The 22,366-nt window shown below is 35.2% G+C and overlaps 1 protein-coding gene across 1 annotated transcript in view; it reads left to right on the top strand.

Moving 5' to 3' along the window:
* Window positions 1–22,366, top strand: part of ELP4 (elongator acetyltransferase complex subunit 4) — a gene marked incomplete at both ends in the record, with an annotated part of 156,938 nt that overhangs the window by 41,720 nt on the left and 92,852 nt on the right. The window contains 3 exons of the mRNA XM_082317305.1: window positions 332–471; window positions 9,458–9,542; window positions 14,917–15,105. Coding sequence (XP_082173431.1) covers window positions 332–471; window positions 9,458–9,542; window positions 14,917–15,105 — 414 coding nt within the window. The remainder of the gene's footprint in view (window positions 1–331; window positions 472–9,457; window positions 9,543–14,916; window positions 15,106–22,366) is intronic.

The following is a 22,366-nucleotide window of genomic DNA, read 5'->3' as shown; positions in this document are numbered from 1 at the left end:
TTTCATATATCTGGCCTTTTGAAATTTGTGATCTTATGTCTAGAACATGTGCAAACATACATTCCTTTAGGTATCTGACTGCACTTTGGTGATGCAACTTGGAACAGTAACGGTTGAATTCTGTGTGGAAAAAATCACATTATAGAATGTCAACAGGGCAACCAAAACTTAGTAGTAAATATTATAATATTCTTCTACTTGAAGCTTATACTTAAGCTGAATGGGGAAAAAAAAAAGAGAAGTTTCTTTCAAGTGTATTGCTATTTAATTATTTTCTTTTCACAGATAATAATTTAATAGCTTATTGTAATCAGTATTGTTGTTTCCACAGGCCAGCCCAACATCATCTACAAAGTTTGGCCATTATTATGATGTTTCTAAAACAATGTCTCCAGAACTGTTTCAGTCCATAAAATGGCACAGTTTTTACCTTCCTGAAGAATTGTCTTCTCAGCCTAAAATTAAAACGTGGTAAGTTGTAATACCACGTGCTTCTGTTGCATGTTCAAATTTTGTCTGCGTATTAGTAGTAAAGGATATTTTTGCATCTACACTTGCTGTAAAAAATCTTGTAGCCACGCATGGCTCACAAGCAGTTCAGCAGTGGTTCTCATGTCAGTGCTACATGCCGTGACTGGCAGCAAAGCGGTTATGGCACAGAGACAGCTCAGTATACTGACTCCTCAGCTGTGGGACGAAGCAAGCTGGCAGGGACAATTAAGGCAGACATTACTAGGACAGCCTAGGACACAGCTGCGTGTTCAGTCCAGCCCTACTGACAGCTGAGTGTGGGGACTGGGGAAAACTGCTACTATCTGTCTGAACTACTCCCTGAGCGCGATGCCCCATCAGCTTTCTGAGAAGTGTGTGTCAGGTGGCTATCAGTCTTAGGAAGATATCCATACAGTTTTTAGGGCTAAGAAGACAGGCCATCCTTGACCTACATAGCTTAGAATGCTATGTCAGATTAGTTTATTGTGTGACTTTTACTTCTTACATCCTACAGCTTCACCTAAGGAAAATACAAAATACTGTGAATAGAATTACAATCGCTAATTATATCTTACACAACACCCCTAATTCCAGAGAAAATCATAAACTCTTCTCTGAATGAATAACATTATAGTTTATGTCTATCAGTAATGAATTAAGGAAGACCAGGAGAAAATGAGTGACAGTAGTGAAGACTCATATTAGCCTGTAGCACACACGTCCATTGTATCTTTCTTGGAGACATTTCAAGTCAAGTCAAACATCAAATACGGGCTAGCAATCTCTTTGTTCAGCCCACTCAATTTATATAATACCTAGTTTTATAGATCCCAGTGTATAGGGCCAACTCCTGGAAGTAGTAGTACAGTATGCTTTATTGTGATTGATTTTCATTACAGTACACTCAAATATAAAAACTGATACTTATGAAAGAAGCGCAGTATGAAGCACCTTTCTTAGAGCTGTAGAAAAGCAAAACCCAAGTCTCTTTGTAATTTGTTTCTGTGTTATGTGATGAAATGTCACTGGTTTGTAAAGTAAGTTCTTGCGATGTTCTAAAAAAAAAAATACACTTCCAGTAGAAAGCAGAGAATTTATATTTTATTCATTCTATAGTAAATATTTGAACCAACTTTATTTTTATATTATGTGTAATTATTATTTTATTTTTTAGTAGCGGGACCATAAAGAATAGACAGAAGGGTGTCTGACAGAGAGGTTGCAAGTGCTTATGTTGTTATTGAGCAATTTAACTCCCTTTCTGTCTTTTCTCTAGCTAACTAGAATGTCTCATGACTCTCGGCTTAATTCCACTAACTATACTGCTGTCAAGTATTTGTACATTTTACATTAAAATCAAATTAACTCATATGTATAGTATAGGAAATGGACTTCTAACTTTTACGCATTTGATTTTATAAGCCTTGCTTAACTCTGATATTTTCCTTGTGTGCTATCCTGATAAAAGTTCGTCATTTTTACCATATGAATTCTATTCTTATTTTTAGTTTTACTCTAACGGAAAGATTAGATTTAGTTTATTTGCTTGGCAAATTGGTAGAGTACAGAGTGATGAGGTGAGGAGCATGATCAAATAAAGATGGGTTTTGGAAGGCTTATCTCCTTTCTTCTCCCTGCACCCACAACATGGGTCTCCTTCAAGAAGCCTCTCTTGAGGAAATGAAAGAATTGTATTGTTGGGAGTAAAGGCAGGTACCAAGGTAACAGATAACCACCATTCTGAACATCATTTTCTTAGACCACAATACAATGTGGTAAGGGACAGGGAGGAATAAAGAATACATTGGGAACGGTGAACTCCCAGACAGAAATCTGTGGGAACTGTGAAGAGATGTGTACGTCTCTGTCTTCATTTACAGTAGATCATTTGTCTTCTAACTTTGATTATTGTATTTCTTGACCACAAACACCACTGCTTTTTTGCTATTAAAAATGTTGCACTAGGTTAAGGTTAAGACAAGGTGGGAAGAATTTTTCAGAATTACAGCCTCTGAAATAAAGCTTATTTCTCCATAGAGAAATGGAAGATTTAAGCTTCCCATAATTACAGTCATTCAATTTTGACACACATTTAAAAAATAAACTGAACTGTAATTTCAACTTCTCTTCATCAGTGTTGTATAACTGGAGTTCTTAACAAATGGTGGAAGTGGAGAAAAGCTGCTTCTCCCATTACCTCGATCCCCAAATTCATGTGCACCTAGAACAGTTAATATCAGCAAATTGGACTACCCAATTTACATAAAGAAAGACCAGATTAGAAAATACATAAATGTTTTCAAGTTGGGACTTAATGAAGTTCATCGATAGAACGTAAAGAATTGTCAAAGTTCCACAAAGTCAAAAAGGCCGAAGCAATGCCTGTCTTTAAGGAGAGAAAAAGGTGAAGACATCTGTGGGATAACATCAGTGCTCAAAAAAATACCAGAAAAAATAATATAATCTATTTTTAAGCTTCTAAGGTAATTTCACCCAGTATGTGTTTCCTTTGTTTGCTTATGGGTATTCAGTTGGGATAGAGTCAAAAGGCTCTAAAATAAAACAGGAGATATTCTCCATTGATAAAGTCTGTTATCACGTCAAAGGAGGAACATGCACTGGTTTGACCGTTTTCTTTTTGTCATGTTGATTGTTAAATCCTTATCTTCTAAATAAACTGTCATTGAGTCACAGCTGAATCTGAGTGAAGTACCAGGCTTTATCCCAGTGTTGGATCTGGTAATAATCTAGTACTAATTTGGCTTGATATGTATGCTGAGCAATGGGTGTCTTTACTGCAGTCAGAATGTCAAATTTGGAAAAAAGTGGAAGGAATAATTGCATGCAGATTAGATAACACAATTAGAATTCAAGAAGATTTAGGTCCGTGATCTGGAATAAACTATATGGAATTTAGTGAAGACATGCCAAATAGCATACTAGTAGGAATAATTCATTGAACAAATAAAATAGTGTAGCAGGTCTCCAGAAGAAGATCTGGCCTTACAAAGTATCTTGAACATAAAATATATTAGCAGTGTTTTGTGATTAATGCTGCCAAAAAGCATAATTTAAAAAGCATGGAGGTGATAAACTGGAATATAATGTGGTAGACATGCAAAGTACTTCTGTTCTGCTCAGCCATAACAAGCCTGTCCAGTTTTTGACAGCATCCTTCAAGAAAACTCTGGAACAGTTAGAGAAGGTTGTGAAGATGGGTATACATCTAGAACTGGGATGTATGGCCTGTGACGGAAGAATGGAAGTTCTTAGACAAGTCTAAGCAGAGTCTTGAAGCATGTTAAAAACTGACGTACAGAGGGTAGTAGCTCTGTTGTCTGCTGAAGGTAGGACAAGCAGTAATGGGCTACAGTAAACTGTGGCGGTAGAAATACGGGCTGGAAATAAGGAGATATTTTTCTAATTATTAGCACAAGAAGAAGCCTTGCAGACACAGGTTGAGAGTATTGTAGAATCTCCATCATTGAAAATTTCTAAGGACAAGTTAGGTAAATATCTGTCAGAGATGGTTTAGATGTAGTTCATCTTGCCTTGGGGCAAGAAGATAGACTACCTGACCTCTTGAGGTCCTTTTCATCCCTATCTTCTGTGATACTTTAATACACATTAGTCAGAATGTATTAAGCCCAATACTAAGTATGAATGTTTCCAATTATTTCACTGCTCTCAAAATGTTTATGCTTTTATAGAAACCCAACAAGCTTGTACTGTATTATTTACAAATATTGTGATGAAATTCTGAAGGAAGCATTCCTTTCTCAAGGAACGAAAACAAGCTCACAATCCCGTCAGGGTGATTCTATTAAAGAAAGTTTAAAAAAGGGGGAGGGAAAGGATATTATTTTGTTGGCATTACTGTTTGGAAAATCAATACAATGCTTCTGGCTTCTAAAGCTAACTTCAATATATCACAGAATAGTAAAAACTTCTGTTCTCTTGATTAACTAGACAATGATTTGAAAGAAAGTAATATGATAGTCACAGTTAACCCTTCCAATAGAAGTCAACAATTTGTATTAGACCTCCTCTTTGATTGCCTGAAGGTCCCACTGAGAGCTTGAGCTAACCTCTTTTAATCTGTGTTACAGTGAACTAGGAGCATGGACACGGCTAGTCAGCATGGCTCCACTTAGAGGATATAACTTCTTAAACATAAGGTTCTCAGACTATGGTCTTAGATGCATAGCAAAAAAACCCACCTGGTCGCATAATGCTAACCCAACATACACATTCTACAGCGAGGTCATAAGCTCTGTGTTCCTCAATGACAAGCTAGGAATTGTAAAGAAAGATTTTAGAAGCTTAGTATATTTTTTTTTATTGAATTTTTTTGATTAAATTATCATATGCACTGATGTGAGTGAGGTGTTCCCTAAGTGTTGTCCTTTTTGGGTGATTTTTTTTTTTCCTGTTTTCCTGATAGAGACCTGCTATTTTGTATGTAATTAATGTTCCTCCAAGAATGTACTTAATCTGTAACTTGTTAGATGCACCTAGAATTCACATTGTTGACCAGCCTTGCTTCTCCCTTTCTTTTTCTGTTAGAGGGTGACTAGCTTTGGAGGCCTTAGGTTTCACTTTTCCTCCTTGAAATTTGGAACAGTTCTCTTCCCCCACCCCTCTTTTCTTTGGGAAGGGGTGGGGAACAAGACAACCAATCCTTTGCTCTCCTTTCCTTTCACCACTCAGGGATGTAATGACAAAGAAGAGATTACGCAGTTAAAGCAGAAAATATACAAAAAAAGTACCACGTTTTCCTGTACAGCTTATACTCTCCTGACAGAAACAGTGAGTATAGTGAACATATATTTTACAATCCTTGAAAAAACAGTGCTGCATCTTTTAATAAGTGAAGTCCTTTGTCGTAATGTTTTGCGGCATAAGAACCATGTATTTGTTAAAAGGACCAAATCATCTTGGTCCTTCGAATTCTCTAGCTTTGCATTAAGAAACGTATTTTATTTAAACTGTTCTTCAGTGAGTGAACTGTCTCTGTAATTGTAGGTAATGTCTATTGCAAGATAATTACAGTGCTTCCCTTGCAGGATCAGAGATGTAAAGGCTTTATTTGGGCCAGAAACTCTTGGTCCTTTTTAGAAATCATGTATATCTATACATATGTCCCTTTCTTCCTATCCACAGAAGCACTTGGCTTCTTTATGGACTTGCAAAAAAAGGAGATTCTTTGACTGATTAGACAGAACTAAGTTATTGACTGGCCTTTTACTTTGCAATTAAAGATCAGATTTGGAGGTTATATACATCATTTGTTCACCTTAAAGTTTGAATCAATCTTTCTTTTCTTTCCTGTGTTTTTGCACGCATTTGTCTGTATCTGCTTTTTGATGGAGGGAGATGAGAACCACTGTGTTTGCTCTCCTTTCTGTAGCCCCGGTACCTGATGGCTAAATTAGATTGCAGGGTCCCCTTTTGGATAATCACTCAAGATGGGTGGAAGTTCATTGCCCCATGATAAACATTAATTGAAAACAGACTGGGAAGTCAAATGGGACTGGGCGTTTGGTGCCAAAAGAAGGCGTAAACCTTCTCTTTCTTATCTCGTCATTTTTTATGTTAGGGAAGGGCAGTTATGCCCTGGCCCTAATGCTAGGACCAGGCTAACAGGGTTGTGCAGGTGACAGCAACTGTTTTCCAGTTGTTGTTGCTAGGATATTCTGATGTCCTTTTCATTGCATTGCTAAAGCTGGTACTTAACAGGAAGGCAGAAATATCCTCTGTGATAACCCTGGGCATCACAGAAAAGGCTTACTTTCCATCCCTCTACTTCTGTCCTCGTTAGCTGCGATTACAAAAAAAAGAAAGTTTGATAATCAAAGGAACTAAAATAATTAAGCTGTAGTTTTTCAATAATAGTCGTAAGTTTTACCTTAAGAATGTATGTGCTTTTGAAAAGGAATAAATTTGTCTAGAGTCTAGATTTACCGATAAATTTAGATAGAACAGGTTTAACTGTCTTGCCTAATGGGGTCTCCTTATACATAATAGGGCTATTTGTCATACCCTTGATAACCTAACCTTTGTTAACTGCTTAGAAACTATCAACAGAGAAGCCAGAGGCTCCGTTGTAACCGGGATACCTTCTTGCCAGCTCCTGCTTTATCCATTACTAAATTGCTAAACAAAAAAAAGAGTAAAGAAGGAATTGTTTAAACTCATTATCAGAATTAAATGGTGTTTAGTAACAAAGCCAAAAAAAGACTAGAAATTAGAAAATAAGAAATATCTCATTTCCTTCCTTAAATATTATGCCAAACATCGCCAGAAGGAAAATGCAGCTTGCTTTTATAGTGTTTCCACAATATTTTTCACGTCCTTATTTACACAGCATGGTTCAAATTTAAGTAAACCATTAATATTTTAGCAAGAAGTAGAAGAGCGGCTATTTTTACATTTTAAAAAAATCTATATGCATTACATTATTTTCTTTAATTCTTTCTTTGCTGCAAATCTTCTTCTGATGGATTAATTGAAGATCTCTTTTATTTGTTTGTTTTAATTTTGGGACCCTTTAATTCTGCTAAGGCTTTAGGTATTTTATTTTTTTTATCCACTAACTTTTAAAAGCAAGTTGGTAACAAATCAGGAATTGGCAAGTATTGTGATTGCAGTATATTCTCTGGCATCCCTATAGATAGCATGGTAATACTCATCCGCAAAATAAGCGATAGATGCACAAACTTGAAAATGCCAGTTTGTGGTGACAAAGACCACAATCGTCTTTTCGTATCACACATACTGTGTTCCTGGCTATGGCTACAAGACAGTTGCAAACTCCTTCCTAATGTTGGTGAGCAGCAGTTTCTGTCTTTTCCAAAAGGATAAAGGAATATCCAAAAGGATACATGAATGCTTCTGGTTATTGGGAAGTGCTGCAGATTCTCTCCAGCTCTGGCAAAACTGGGAAGAAATCGCAGCACTGCGTAAGCAGCAAGGATTGCGTGTGCGCTGCGATAATGTGAGGACGTTTTGGCTGGGGTGGAGGCTAAAGCCCCCTTCCCCTCCACCTACTCTGTAAACTGACACCTGCAAGACATTACAGCTAGAACATTTAACAGCCATTCCTTTTGTAACTAAACACTAGGAAAGTAACTGATTTCATACGTGAAAATTTACTCTTTCTTTTCTGAGATGCTCTTTTTTGTATAGCAAGGCAGACGTTACACGTTAAATGTCAAATTGAGATTATATATTGCCAGTTATTTTCAGCTGTGAATTTCATAGAGAGTATTAAATTATTAAGGTACATCAGGTTAACCAGTAGCCTTCTAAGGTGCTAAATCTGAAAACAAACAGAGTTTAATTTGGAAACTCTGCCTTTTATTTATATCTGAGAAGGGTCATCTCTTAATGTTTTCTGACATTCTGTATTTCAAAACTTGAAATTATTATGACTATGTGACTTCTTTGATTGTAGATGTTTATAACTTAAATATATCATTGAGGGGGTGGGTTTGGGTTAATACTGTTTTCTTGAAGGAAATGTAGAATTCTGAGTTAAAGCAATGGTGTAAAAGACAGATGTTTGCAACTCAAGTGCTTCTCAGAAAAGTTGTCTTCTCTCCAGTGCAGAAGTATGAAAGCAAGTTTATTTGGGTTTATTTAGGTATTCATTAGTAAAATACATTTGGATAACACTTTTGGCTCTTACTAAAGTAACAGGAATAGTTTCATTAATGTTTGGACCAAGTGATCTTTTGATGTCCCTTACAACCTGGGCTGTTATCAGATTAGACATATGAAATGACTGGAGCAAGTAAGAATCTTTTTAGAGGAAAAATTTTCAAAATAACCCATCATATTTCCCAAGAAGTACACAAGAAGGTTTGAATCCACAACCCTGGATGGTAATTAGTGAGACTGGAAGGAAATGCTGAAGCTAGAAAAGATGGAAGGGCTTAAACTCTCAGCTGCAGTGAGGAACCTGCAAGTCCAGACACACAAGCCAGTATGCTCTGTGGGATTTAAGAAAACAGTGTGTCTCTTTTAAAAGGGAAAAAGTGGCTTGCTTTTTTAAAGTAAAGATTAGGACTTTCTGTCCTTTGTACGTGTTAGCCTGTGGACTGGAGAGCATGGCTGGGGTGGATATATGAAGAAGTGCTTTGGACGTGCAGGAACTGGACTTTCTAAGACTTCGACAAGGCAATTTGCTGAACTGTTATTTGGTTTTAAGTCTGCTTAAATCTATTTTTAGCCATTAGTTTGCTGCTTTTTTTTTAATTTATTTTATGTTATATTTTCTGAGTAATACATAAAATAAATTCTATCTCACAATTCTGCTGTCATGCAAATAAAGCAGTAATAACACCTGTAGCGTATGGATACAAAATGGAACTGTAGCATAGCAGAATGTATATTATGGTCTGGTGCAGTATCCAAAAAAAAGACTAAAAACAATAAAGTGAATTAACTACGTGAACTTTTTAATTGTGCAAATGTTGTCTCTTTCATTTTTTGTTAGTTTTGATTGTTGTAGAAGTTGTATGTGTGAAAGTTTTCAGTAATAGAAAATCAACTCTGTTCATCAGCACATTGATTAGGTATACTTGGAATAACAATTGGGTAGATCTTTGTCAGTTATAGAAGATTAGTACTGTGGTGTAATGGAATGAAAAACTTTGATACATTAAATCATTAATCTTCTAGATGTAAGTGAGCTTGACATAATTAAGTTATCTTAATCCCTAGAGATTTCAGCTTTCACTAAATGTCTGAGCACTGAACTAGTTAACATGAGGCAATCACAACTGCTTATAATGTCAACTTTATTCAAATAGGTTTGGGTTTTTTCTTCTATGACACTTCTTTCTATGCGACACTTTCAGACTGGAAGCTGCATATGCATATATTTATTTTTAATACAGCGGTTAGAGACATATAGGAGAGTATTAAAATGTGTTACTAAACTATTTCTTCTTGCCAACAGTAATATGAACGGTGCTTACGCAAGGCTGCTTCAGTCCATTCAGAGGATCATTTACCAGGAAGGGTTTGATGGCTCTGATCCCCAGGTACTGAAGACTCTCCTACTCTTCTATAATCCTGTAACTAATGTTGTTTTCTGAATATTCAAGGATGGCACAAGAAGGTCTTGGACAAAGTAACAAGGAACAAGCTGTTTCTAAACATTGCTAAAGTAAACAAGCAAAGTAAATAGAGAGTGTGGTTCATATTTTAATGTGCATTTGGAGTTTTTACCTGTTGCAGATATGCAGACCATGTGAGAAAGAACTGTAAGCTAACACTAGTAAAATGCATATTCTGTGCAATTAGCTAATAAATGGATTGCCAAATATAATGTAATTAAGCAAAACACTTTTTCCCCTATAGTATTTTTTTCAAACTATGGCTTTAGCAATAATGTGTTCAAGATTCTTGAGACTGAACGTTTAATCTTAAACTTTCAGATTTTTTCAATGTTGTTTTAACTGGAGTGGAGTGAATTTTTTAATGACTTAAATGGTGTGCATCTTTATGTAGCGAGCATTGAAACACAAGTAAAGAAATAAGAATGCTATTTCAACTCAGAAATCAAAACAGCTTCCCAGACTTCTAAAGATCCCTGTACTCTTCATAAATCATACTATGGGTAATCAAAAACATTTTAAGCGTAACAACATAGGCTGAAAGCCCTTTTCTGATTTGAGCAGTGCCCTATCTATTATTCTTTGTCATATTCAGTAATATGTGAGTCCTTTGGAGTTGATGGAAATAAATTATCTTTATTGTTGTGCAATAGAAATGTTACTACAGTAGAAGTTAATTAGTATAGGTGCTGGAGACCCTCAAAGAATATAATACAAGACTGTGTACTATTACCAGTTAAATATCTTAGAAATCATTTTTGCAGGGAAGATAATGTTGGAATGGATGTTTTAGTGTCTAACAGTATGTTTTAGAAACATTACCTGCACAGAACACTTCTGTGTAAATTTAGGTTATTTGTGCTCAGTGTTTAGTCTCTGCTGAGATTTATGGGAGAGCTTGCTTCCCCTTTGGTGGCAGTGCCAGTCTGGAGAAGTAATTTGGTCCCTGCCAGGCACCTCTCCCCACTCGCTGTGGTAGCCGTGGCAACAGGCATGTCACCCTACCCTACAGCACCCTGCGCAGAGATGCTCCTCCCGCACCGCGACAGGTCCTGTGGAAGCCCCAGAGCTTGCCGGCTGCAAAGAGCAGCGCTGAGTGAAACAAATGCTCTGCCAACCTTCAGCCAGCAAACAACCTCCTACTGAAGAGATTAGGCTGGTGTTTCTTGTTTTTCTTTGTCTATTCCTGATTTTTTTATATATATATGTAAAAGAAAATGAAGGTTGGTCAGAGCCAAGCAGGGAAAAATTAAACATCATGCATAGTCATCTTCTGTACTTGTTGTTCATTATTTCAAAATGTCTTACTAGAGTCAATAAAGCAAAACCAGAACTTTAACTCAGATTAATTTAGAAGTATATGTTTACTAAATGACATATATAAGTTTCTGAGGTGAAGCTTTACGAGTTAGAAAAAGAGTCCTTCTTCAGGCCAGTTTATCTATCTAGAAAGCCATTAGCGCTTGCGTAGTTTCTGTTTCAAGGGAGATAATGCATATGATTTCCTGGAGCATTTTCTGTTATGTTCTTTTAATATTCCTCTTTTCCCCATGCATCATCTTTCTTTGTACATTCAAATTTTGTACATTTAGAAACAGCATATAATACACACTTCTTAAAAATATGTCCAGAGTTGAATGTAGCTATGATCCAGGACACACCGTGGATCTTTTTATCTTCCAAATCTATGAGGAATTCATCTCTCTGATATTCTGTATTCCCTTCTATTTTCTGAGCCTTCAGAAGTACTTTTTAAGTAGCCAGATATGAAGATTGTAGAGTAAGGACCAGCCTGTATTCCTCTGGACCTGTGTCCTTTCCTGTCTATAATAATAATACAAGCTTCCAAGAAGTTTGTGCATGTATGCTGCCCTCCCCAAATAATCCTCTCCCCTTTGGGTGGGTCATATCAGCAGTGGCTTTCATGAGGTTCGGAGAAAACTGACAAGGGCCAAAATGTAGCAGGGAGGTACTGAACTTTCAAGAGATTTACTTACTGACTCTTAAGTAGATCCATTAATCACTGTCTGTGAATGACAGAAGCTGATGCCATTAATGCTTCATTTTTTGTACTGTGAAGTATAATCTTGCCAAAATCTCTAGACTGTGGAGGTCTAGAAATGTGTTGCTTGTTAGATCTGGAATCAAAGGAAAAGTTTAACTTGACTGGTGAAACTTTCAGATATTTTTGGCTGCTTTCACATCAATATGCCAATGTTACTTAGACTTACTACTCCTTTTTGCCAGTATTTGAAGAGGGGTCTGGAGAAAAGTGAGCAGAATGTGACTCACCCCAGCTGACAGAGGCTTGACAAAATTAGGAAATTCAGTGAAAACTACTGTTAGAGGTTTAGTAGACCTCTAATAAAATGGTCAGGCATCTCTAGGACCTAGAATGGTTAGTTAATTAGTTTTATAGGACCATCTGCTGTTGGCCGTCATAGATTAATATTTCTTGACTGTCCTGGATGACTTTGTGGGCCTTAGGACAATAATTCCTGTAGGAGGTATTAGGCTACAGAAAAGTTTGGTTGAAGTTAACCAAAGCAATTACCTCTTTGTTCACATTGACTGGAACATCTTTGCCAAGATCTATTTGGAAATTCAGGGTCTGAATGACCTATAACCTAGAAATATGAGCATCAGATTTAAGTCCTTTCTAAAACCTCCTAGTAACTCTTTGCTGCTGATCATTAAGCATGAATCCTTTTTAAATTGAGCACGGTTTTAAGTCATACAGAATAGCACTTCTTTGTTTCAGAATATTTTAGGTTTTTCATGTTTGACAACAGAACTTTCATAGGCAACTATATTTCCTTAACATTTCTTTGTATACTTTGGAGCTCAAGTTGGGTGACTTTCAGGGTAATAAAGTTGGGGGTGATTGGGTTTTTCTTTGCTTGGAGTTGGATTTTTTAATTCTTTATAATCAGAATTCTTGCTGCCAAAGCAAACATTGTTACAAAGATTACATGAAAAAGGTAAAAAAAAAAAAAAAAAAAAAAACAAAACCTAAACTCCCAAACTAATGAGAGTATGAAAGATCTAGTAATATATCTAAAAAAAATGTTATCCTACTCTTTACTGCAGGCTTGTTGTTATAGAATATTAGACTTATGCTTTTCTTATATTTCAGTTATGAAATAAGCCATTTGTCAGGGCCTTGTGGGCCTGACAGAATTATACTGGTAGAAATTCTGTTACTGGCCAAAATAAATACATCTGATATTATCTGGTGTTTGAATAGCTTTATCTTTTACAACTCTTACGATTTAATATTGTGAAACAAGCATCTGTCATCCTTTATCCAATAAGAGAACTGATACTCTGCTACAGTTTTTTTCTGTTTGTATGTTGCTCTTATGGATGTTCTTCATAAGAAAAAAATATTTTTCTCATGAAAAAAGTTTCTGTAAGTTTTATGTATGTTCGCTCTGAAATTTTTAAATACCAGAACACTTTCTCTGCATGGTCACTATCCATTATATCTGGATAAAATAGTTTTCTTAAATGCCTGATTTTGTACTATTGCGTGAACACACATCAAGAAATGCGTGAATCTACTCTGATTAGAAGTCATAAAAGAATATTAGACTAGCTTCTCTTTTTAGTATTCTTTTTAAGACTCTGAACATCCAAGCCTAACAAATATCATACAGAGAAGTCAGATTGCGTTGTATTATCCTGTACTATTATCCTGATCTTCATACGGTAGTGTAAAAAGTTAACTTTGCATAAGTAAAGCCTAAAAGCCTGCAACGCCCGAGACTAAAGAATCCGCTGGAAGTAAAACATGTATCGCTTTCATAAAGGTTGTAAGCGAATTGGCAGATCAGCTCACTGTGTAAGCCATGAGCGCTGGATAAATGCAGAGCCATGTGGTACTAACTGTGTTTCACAACTCGGGCTCTGTCTACCCAAGATGGAGAAGGACATACGTGTAAGAGTAGCCTCTTGTCTCCTCAAAACCTTTCCTCTGCATTTCCAGAGCAGCTGTGCAATGCTTTGTGCTTGATAGTTACTGTTCGTTCCAGCTGGTGGAAATGAATATCTACAGTTTATCACAGCACTTTGCTGTAATGAAAAGTGTCTGGAAGCTTTTATTTATCTAAACTAGTATTTTATATATACATATATATATGTAAAAAAAAAAAGCTGGCCTTTAAGTATGAACCCTGAGCTCTAGAATTGTACCTTTGATCACCTTGTACAGGAAGTCTTTCAACAAGGGTGCTTATTGTCTCTCTCTCGGCTGTTGATAGCAAATATACCTAAAATCCTTCTCAAAGATCACCAGGAAAGGTCACATCAAATAAGCAGAAATGAGATTTGTCAGCAGGAGAGATGACATTTTACTTTGCATAAACAAGTTACAACTCTGGCTTCATAATCTGCCCCTTCAGAAAAGGGGCCTTATCTTAGCCACTGCCTCTGTTTGATGCTCTTCTGCCAGCGTCCTGCAGGGCAGCAAACAGTCTTTAAGTAGGTAACACACGAGGCTGGTTAGGATTTTGCATGTCAAAACAGCTTAGATTCTAGTACCCAGTAGCTAACTAAAGCAGATCCAGAAACACTCATGTCAAGGACTTTCAGAAAGGTGTAGTCCTTAAGAGACAATCTGCTGATGTCTCCATCAGACTCTGTTTCTCCATAGCTGTGGGTAAACCTTCCTTCCTTAGTTGGAAGGACTTGACAGGAATGTAGATGATACAGAGGCTTCTGAAACAGTGAAAGGGCTTTGCATTGCGGAGGTAGGCCATCAACCTTTTTCATTCAGAAGGAGCAGAAAAAGTGAAACTAAAGCAAACAGTCAGAATAGTCAGGTTATTAAGGTAACACAGCGGAAAGTTGAAAATAGAGGGAAAAGTTGTGTTTCGTTACTCTCAGGCACGTCCAGCAGACCAGTTTAGAGCTGGGAGAAAAGATTCTTTTTCATGTTTTTTAAGGCAGTGATGGAGGAGAGAAAGGGCATGAAAAATCATAGTATTATTGGATTTTCTGTCAGAATATACTTACATTTAGCTGGTTGAAAAATGCAGATTAGTAGTTTTCAGTATTTGCATGCTGTCCGTTACACTTGTACTTGCTTATCTGACATAGCATGATATCCAGTCAGTGAAAAAACTGCCATTCCATTTGTAATTTTCGTAAGATCATCTGAGATTAGGCTATGATTATGTAAACTGTGTAATTATTATGGATATGAATTCTATAAATTGTATTTTTAAATGCATTACATGACATTTTCCTCTTAATGTTTAAAAAATAAGAAGTGGCTTTTTTTTTTTTTTTTCAATAGAAAAAACAAAAGAATATTTTGCGGATAGGAATTCAGAGTCTGGGTTCCATGTTGTGGGGTGATGACATTTGTAGCAGTGACACTCCCGAAGATATTCATAGCCTTACAAAATTTCTGTATGTTCTCCGTGGCCTCCTCAGAAAATCTTTGTCAGCCTGCATCATCACAGTGCCTGCTCACCTTATCCAGGTAGGAATGCTGTCTTTGCTATATTTCATAGCTAACACATCAGTTAGGAAAAATTTAAAGTTAATGGTAAGAAAAAAAATTTTGGACATTTTGAAAACTTTTTTTGTCCAAAGGGCAAAGTTAAAACATAACTTCACTGTAGTGTTTCTGTACTTTTGTGGGACAGTCGTGCTGCAAAATCTACAAAGACCTAAGCATAAAACTATCATAGATACACTTATGCCTTATGTGGGTCTTAGTCTTTTTTGAAAAAGTATCAAAATTTCAGAAACTGTAAAAAAGCAAAGAGAATCCTGCTAGTAATGTCTCTTTTTTTTTTTCTTTACATCTGTATGTACTTTTCCACTACCTTCAGAACACTGTTTGGAGTTTCAATACAAGACATTTCAGTCCACTGTCTTCATGTGTCACACTCATTACAATGATGCGTGACCTTGTTTTTAAAGCCAGGAATTGAAAGATACAGGTTTGCTCATTAATTCTAATATCCCCTTCTATTGGGACCAGGAGCAAACCAGTTATGGTATCAGAGTAATTTTCCCAATTGCAAAATCAGAGGCTACTAACAGCACCTTTCCTGAGAGTGTATGGAGGCTTAAATGTACCTTCTGGAAATAAACTTTTTTAGCAAAAGGAAAAATGTAGATAGTCTTTTTTTCTGCAAGCGGTAATGTAACTTACAAAAGCAAAATTATTATTCACAATGAACAGAGAACCTATAATTTTAGATATTAATTTGATTTGATTATAGTAAAAAAGTACTGGATAGAACCTCATATTAGGCAGAATGTTTTGATAGTAGATGAGTTTATCATTAGATTAAATCCTATCTTAGGTAAGTACATGACTCTCACTTATGTATTGCATTTTGTAAAGGTGTTTGAATACCTGCAAATGTTATTTGTCTAGATACCTGATGCCCTTACTGCTTCGAAAATAAAGAAACTTGATTTTCTAGTTTTACCATTGCAATCAAAACTGTATGAATATTCTTCTTGCAGTACAAATCTCCATCTCCTTACTTAGCTGTTTTTAAATATTAGGTAGCAGTTCACCTTCAAAAAGATTGACAGTAAAATTTAATGCAATGAATAGAATTTGTGAATGTAAAACTAGCATCCTTCTTTTTTACACATTGGAATTACCTGTCCATAATTGGGACATACAATTGGTTTCATTGTACTGTTTTTTACATATTATGTCAATAAAAGGTATGATCATATTTTAGAGAAGAAGTCCAGAAGTGTCTCTGAGAAACAAACTGAAGGACAAAGGGTTTTGTTTGTTGCAAGCTTACCTGGGAAGTTGATTTTGGTTTTGTTTTTATAAATTCCATACATATCAATTCCCATGGAGTTAGGATTGAAAGTCTATCTCGTTTTTTAAATAACTGATTTTTTAATTTTAACAGAATTGTTTTACAGTAAGTGCTAGAATATTCTGAATTAAAAAAAAAAAACCCACATTATTTCCAGAATCTTTGTTTAGCAGCCTTAAACAAATGAGAGCATTAATTTTTTTTTTTTTAAATTGTTAAACTTCATGTATCCTTCTTTAAGCACTAAACTATGGAGAAAACTGTCATTAGGAGGAGCAAAGCTGCTGAGGGTTCCTTATACCCCACATTACTCAGTTCCCAGAGCCCTGCTGTGTAGTTGTTCCACTCTCCAAGAAGCCTGTTAAAGAGCCCCTGAGAGCATGTGTACAGCCTTCCATGTTAATAGTTAATTGGTGAGGATGGCAAGATGAGAGGACAGCCGAACATGTGGTCTCTCAGGCTCAAGCCGTAGACAGACCTTTAGTTATAATAACAGCAGCTGCTCACATTCTCACAACCCAGCTACTCACCATTCTGTTGCTGAGGTTTCTTGCTGGATTAAAAAAGTAAAGAAAATATCTTTTCTTTCCAAGAGAATGAGAGAGAAGGATTTTTTTCCCAAGTGCATTTCTGTATATGTATTTAATTTGATCAGAGTTAAGTTCTAGCATATGCTTTCTGTTCAATCTTAAAGACAGTACACTGAAGGCATAGAAAATGCACACTATTTTTCTGAAGATATAGTAAGTTCCACATTTATTCCCTGAGCTACTGTTTCTGTATTTTCTGTGTTATCTTTTGCCTCCCAACTGTATTAATTAGGTGGTCTACAAGTAAATTCTTCACATGAATAATTTCCATGAAGGTAAATGTAAGTTCAAAATCACATTTTAATCCAGGTTTTTGTCTGCATAACATATACAGAAGAATAATTTCCTTTTTACCTGCTTTGCCTTGAAAAAATAGATTTTTGGTAGTGACTCATACCACATCTTGTCTGTCAGCCCCCAGTACTGGTTACTCCAGTGAAGAAGAAATAAAACTCACAATTGGTAGTACTGATTTTCAACAGGGGCAGTGTCTTTCCAACCCAGACTAGTTTTATTTTTTATATGTAGTATATGAATAATGCATATATGCATATGGAATATGTGTGTATATATATATATATATATATATATATATAGTTTGAGATTGGTTTCTTCTATATATTTTGCCAAATACTACTTGTACTGTGACAGGGAGTTCCACAAATTAAATCTACCTGGTTTCTTTCTTTTTCTGAAAGTTTAGTTTTGCCTTTACTTTTCATAAATTATATCTTTGTTCTTGGCTGATGGGACAATAAGATGAGGCTCCCTATTTTATTTTTTCTGTATTCTGATTGGTTTTTATTTTTTCTCATGCTGACTCCTTAATCTGTTTTTAAACAGTCACTTTTCTTTTCATCATATTTTACTTGGTTGCAGTAATGTAATACAATAATGCTATTATTGTTTGTCCACTTTTCCTACATTCTAATGTCTGCTTTGTCTCTTTGATGACTACTGAACATTAAACAGTGGTTTTGTTCTTGATGCTTTTCCCTCTGTGGTACACATCCACCAATGTGGCTCTTTCATTATTCCAGCTATTCATTGTCTTGGATTTAATAACTTTGAATTCCATTTATCCAAAGATGATGCTTATTCACCCAGTTTGATGGGACACTGAATGTCTTTACAGTCTTCTGTAAGGCTATATTTTGGTAAAAGACACAAATTTACAAAAAATCTGGTTGTGTACACAGTTTTTTCAGAATAATTTCAAGAAATTGTAGTCCACTAAAGAACACAGATTCTTTGTGTTTTATTGATGAAACTTCTAGTGCAAACAGTGCATGAAGAAAAAAGAAAATTCTCTTTTCTCAACCACAAAAATCGGAATACATTGTTCTGGAAGCAGATTTCAAGAAAATGACACTAAAAACTTACCCAATTATGAATTTTATTCAGATGATGTGTGACAAGTTTTACTTGATTGATATTTTCTACCAATTGAACATACTCTGTCTTACACTGTCTGTCAGGTAATAAATATTGAGATACTTACGAGTATGATTAAAATAGTTGATGGAAGGTTATTTTTCAAGTCTTTCTACTGCTTCTTGAAAATGCATTGTGCCTATGAAATCAGGTGGTGCATTTGAAAAGGGAAAATTACTTCCACTTTTAAAATCTAGGATTGATCAAGGAGGGCAGACTGAAGACGGATTTCGTTTGTTGCTATGCTTTCCAAATTTAAGGAATATTGTAAAAACAAGTAAGGACTCTTTTTTCTGTATGTTGACAATCTGTGTGTATTAGTACCTAATTTAAAAAAAAAAAAAAACTTTTTGTGCTACAGAGTGTGACTTAAAGGACTTTAATGTCACTGTTTTATACTTGCAAAGGCCCTAAATTCGAATTTAAAATATTTTCCTATTGTATTTTCTTCTTTTTCTTTAATTACTAGAAATCATTGTAAATCCAAAACCATCTTTCCCCCAAAATACTAAATAATGTTCATAATTCTGTTCCTGTTCTTCCCAATTTTGTATCACTTAAGTAATATTTTTTTTAGTAGATTATTATTTTCACTGGGAGAAAGCGTAACACATTTATTAAAGCCATCCTTTATTTTGAACTTGAAGCTGTACTACTGGTAAGGACTAACAACCGTATTAGTCAGCATGTACCAAGGGAAATTAATTGACTAATGAAAAGTCAGTATGAATAAGTCTTGTTACAGAACCTGTCCTCAGAGTCTGAAGTTCTGTTTAGCAAGGTATTTTCATTATTTCATCCAGTATGCTAAAAAATTAATTTTCTGCAATATTAATGTTTTGATGCTTTGAATTCACTGAAGTGCATAAGTTACTGTATGTTTCAGTGTAGAAAAATTCAGAAACAAACCTTTTCACATCCATAGCCTTTTGTGTTCACACTGAGTAATTTAGCAGCTAAACTCGAAGTCAAGCAATAGAGTGCTTAAGAATCCATTGCTAATATAGGATTATCAGATGTGAACTCCTATAGCTTGTGAATTTCTCACAGTTTGAAATCTTTATTCCTATGACAAGAGCTAAGAGTGATTGCCTGCCTTAGAACTCTAACTTCTGAGAATTCACAAGTGTAAAATGCTGAATAACCTTCAAATGTATTTGATGAGGTAACGGCTGCACACAAATTTGTATTGAGATCAAATGTCATATAGTTTCTATATGATAGTTAATCAAGCTTTCGAAATTCTCTGCAAAATAGAAACTATGAAGATGAAATGGTCTTCATATTTTTCTGTACTGGGTTTTTTTACTTGCTTTTTAATGTTGCATGTTGCATTTTGTTGTGTGTGAGAAATACAGTTTAACATCCATACAAAGAGAGAGTCATGAGTTTATGACAGGTGTTCTTGGGTTATCCACATAGTTTTCAGAAATTAATATTCTGGTTTGGATATTCTAGACATTCATAAAAGCATCTTTAAAATTATGATTGAGTAGGAAGCTCAGAGCAGTATTATACAATTCAAAATTTAAATTGTGGGACAGTAAGTAATTTTGTTTTCAATTCTATTATTGCTGATAATATTTGCTAATCAAATTGCAGAAAAAATAGAAGTATTTTGTTGTTTCGTAAAAGAAGTTATGGTTGCCAACAGGCTGTATTCTAGCTCCACCACTTCTGATTTGGTAACAACTACCCATTTCAAAAACAAATACAATATACATCTGAAGCATGTTTTTGTACCCACATGTTAATTGTCTTTTAACTGACTTAGCTTTATTATGATGAACAGTCACATTGTATGTTAAAATTATATGCCTAAAAGAGCCTTCTCAGAAGGACACTATATACACATCCTTATCACCATCTCATCAACACATTGTCTTTTAATCAAAAAAATCACTTTTCCCAAAATGAATATGCTAAACTTTAAAAGTTAATGAGTATGTGCAACATTGCAATTTTATTTTACATTTTATGTATGTAATCTGAAAATACACCTATGAAAACTTAAAAAAATTGGGTAAGATTTAGAACTAAATCTTGCAACTGCAATATTAGACCTAAACAGTTAAATATCCCATCACAGTATGGAGATAGTCATCTGTTCAAGCATATGGAATCTTTTGGCTACTGGACTAAGTAGTTAATATAATGCCCAGTGTCCAGACATGGACACAACTGTTATGGAAGCAGAAGGGAAGAGGCTCATGTATTGAGCCCATTTGGACACTGATAAGTAAAGATTAAAAGAGTGACTTTAAATAATGCAGGACAAAGTAGTTATCTGCTTTAAGCAAGTAATTCTGTTAGAAAATGGAAGGTAGTATTGTTTTTCTGAAGCAATACTATTTTTTTCGCATAAGTAGAAGTTCTTGAAAAAAATGCCCTGTGCATCTAGCATTAAATATGGGTTTTATCTGTTGTCTGTTGTATTTGAGAACAAAGAACAATAATTTTCTGTAAAACTATTTTATATTTAAATTGTTACGTATGTATCTCCTGTCTTAAATGATTTTCAGATAACTGAATATTGAATTTCTGTGCAGTGTTTGCTTAGAAACATTTTTATGTGAACTTTTGGTGTTGTTTAAAAACCTTGAAATTTCAGAATCTAATTTTACGTCTTTTTGTTTAGACCTGCTCTATTAATTACAATATAATCATAATAAAAAGGAATACTGCATCTTTAATGATGTTTTTGTGCCTGTGTAGTTAAGCTTTAATGCTAGGGAAAAAAAAAAGATTAAATTAGCCTTGTAACCTCTTTCTCTTCCAGACTGATGATGGAAAATAAAAGCTCTTAGCCACAGAATGTAACACTTAGAATTAATATTTAATTAGACCAGCAAATTGTACACTGTGGCTGAAAGCTTCCAAAGAGTTGTTAGTGCCACAATTGACCTACAAGTTTAATAATAACTCACTTCTAGGAGCAAGTGCCAGTTCAGCATAGTGGAGCCACTGTAAGAAAGTCCTGTGAGATTAAAATCAGCAAACCAAATGGCAGGCGAGGATTCCTGGGATGGAGCCTTCTGGAAAGCTGGGAGCTGGAGTAGCTTTTCAGCCAGGATTCAGATGAGAACAGTGGGCAAAAAAAGCTGATCCCTCCTGTTCTGGGAGCTTCTGGTTGTAGGCCAAAATCCTAGAACAGATTTTTTCTAAATGTTCTTACTGCAGCTATTAATTTATATCACAAATCAAGTAATGAATGACTTATCTTCATCTTTTAATTAAGTTTTAATACAAACATTATCGCTGAATTCTCTGGTCATGAATTTTGCTCATGGAAGAATGGCACTTTTTTGGTATGACATGTAATTTAGTATGTTTATATTGCAGAATGTTTCATTTTATAGTATCTTGCTGCTACATAAAAGCATTTTTGTTATTATGGTATGATGAGAAATTTATTGTAATATTATAAAATATGCAAATTAAATACGAAATGTGTATACATTGTAAAATAGAATATTTTGAAGGGTAAGTAGCTTAATCTTGCTTTTCATTTTAGGAACAATTAAAATATAAAGCCAGTAACTCTACCATTAGATATCCATCTGAGCCTTAATTCTATGGCAAATTATTCTAGTGAAATAGGGCACCATAAGTTCAAAAATGTGCAAACACACAGCAACAGACTGAGGAAGGAACATTCTGCATTATTTATTGGCTAGATCCTAAATAATTAAAGAAATGCCTACTCATTAGTTAAAAATTAAAGCAGGTGAGAACCTTGCCAGCAGAGGGAGCAGTCATGTCTTTCCTTAGGTTCCCATCGTTTCCAGCCCACCCATTATTTCCACCCTACCTCTTCTTATTGCCCAGCCAGTTTCCCATCTGGACCTAGCTTTGCCAGCCTGCTCCTGATGACAGCCTATAATTTTAGACTGAATAAGGGATTAGTTTTTTAAATGAT

This window comes from Platalea leucorodia (genome assembly GCF_965183815.1).
Source record: "Platalea leucorodia genome assembly, chromosome: 7".
Taxonomy (NCBI): domain Eukaryota; kingdom Metazoa; phylum Chordata; class Aves; order Pelecaniformes; family Threskiornithidae; genus Platalea; species Platalea leucorodia.
The sequence above is the reverse complement of the archived record's forward strand: the minus strand, read 5'-3'. Positions and strand labels throughout refer to the sequence as shown.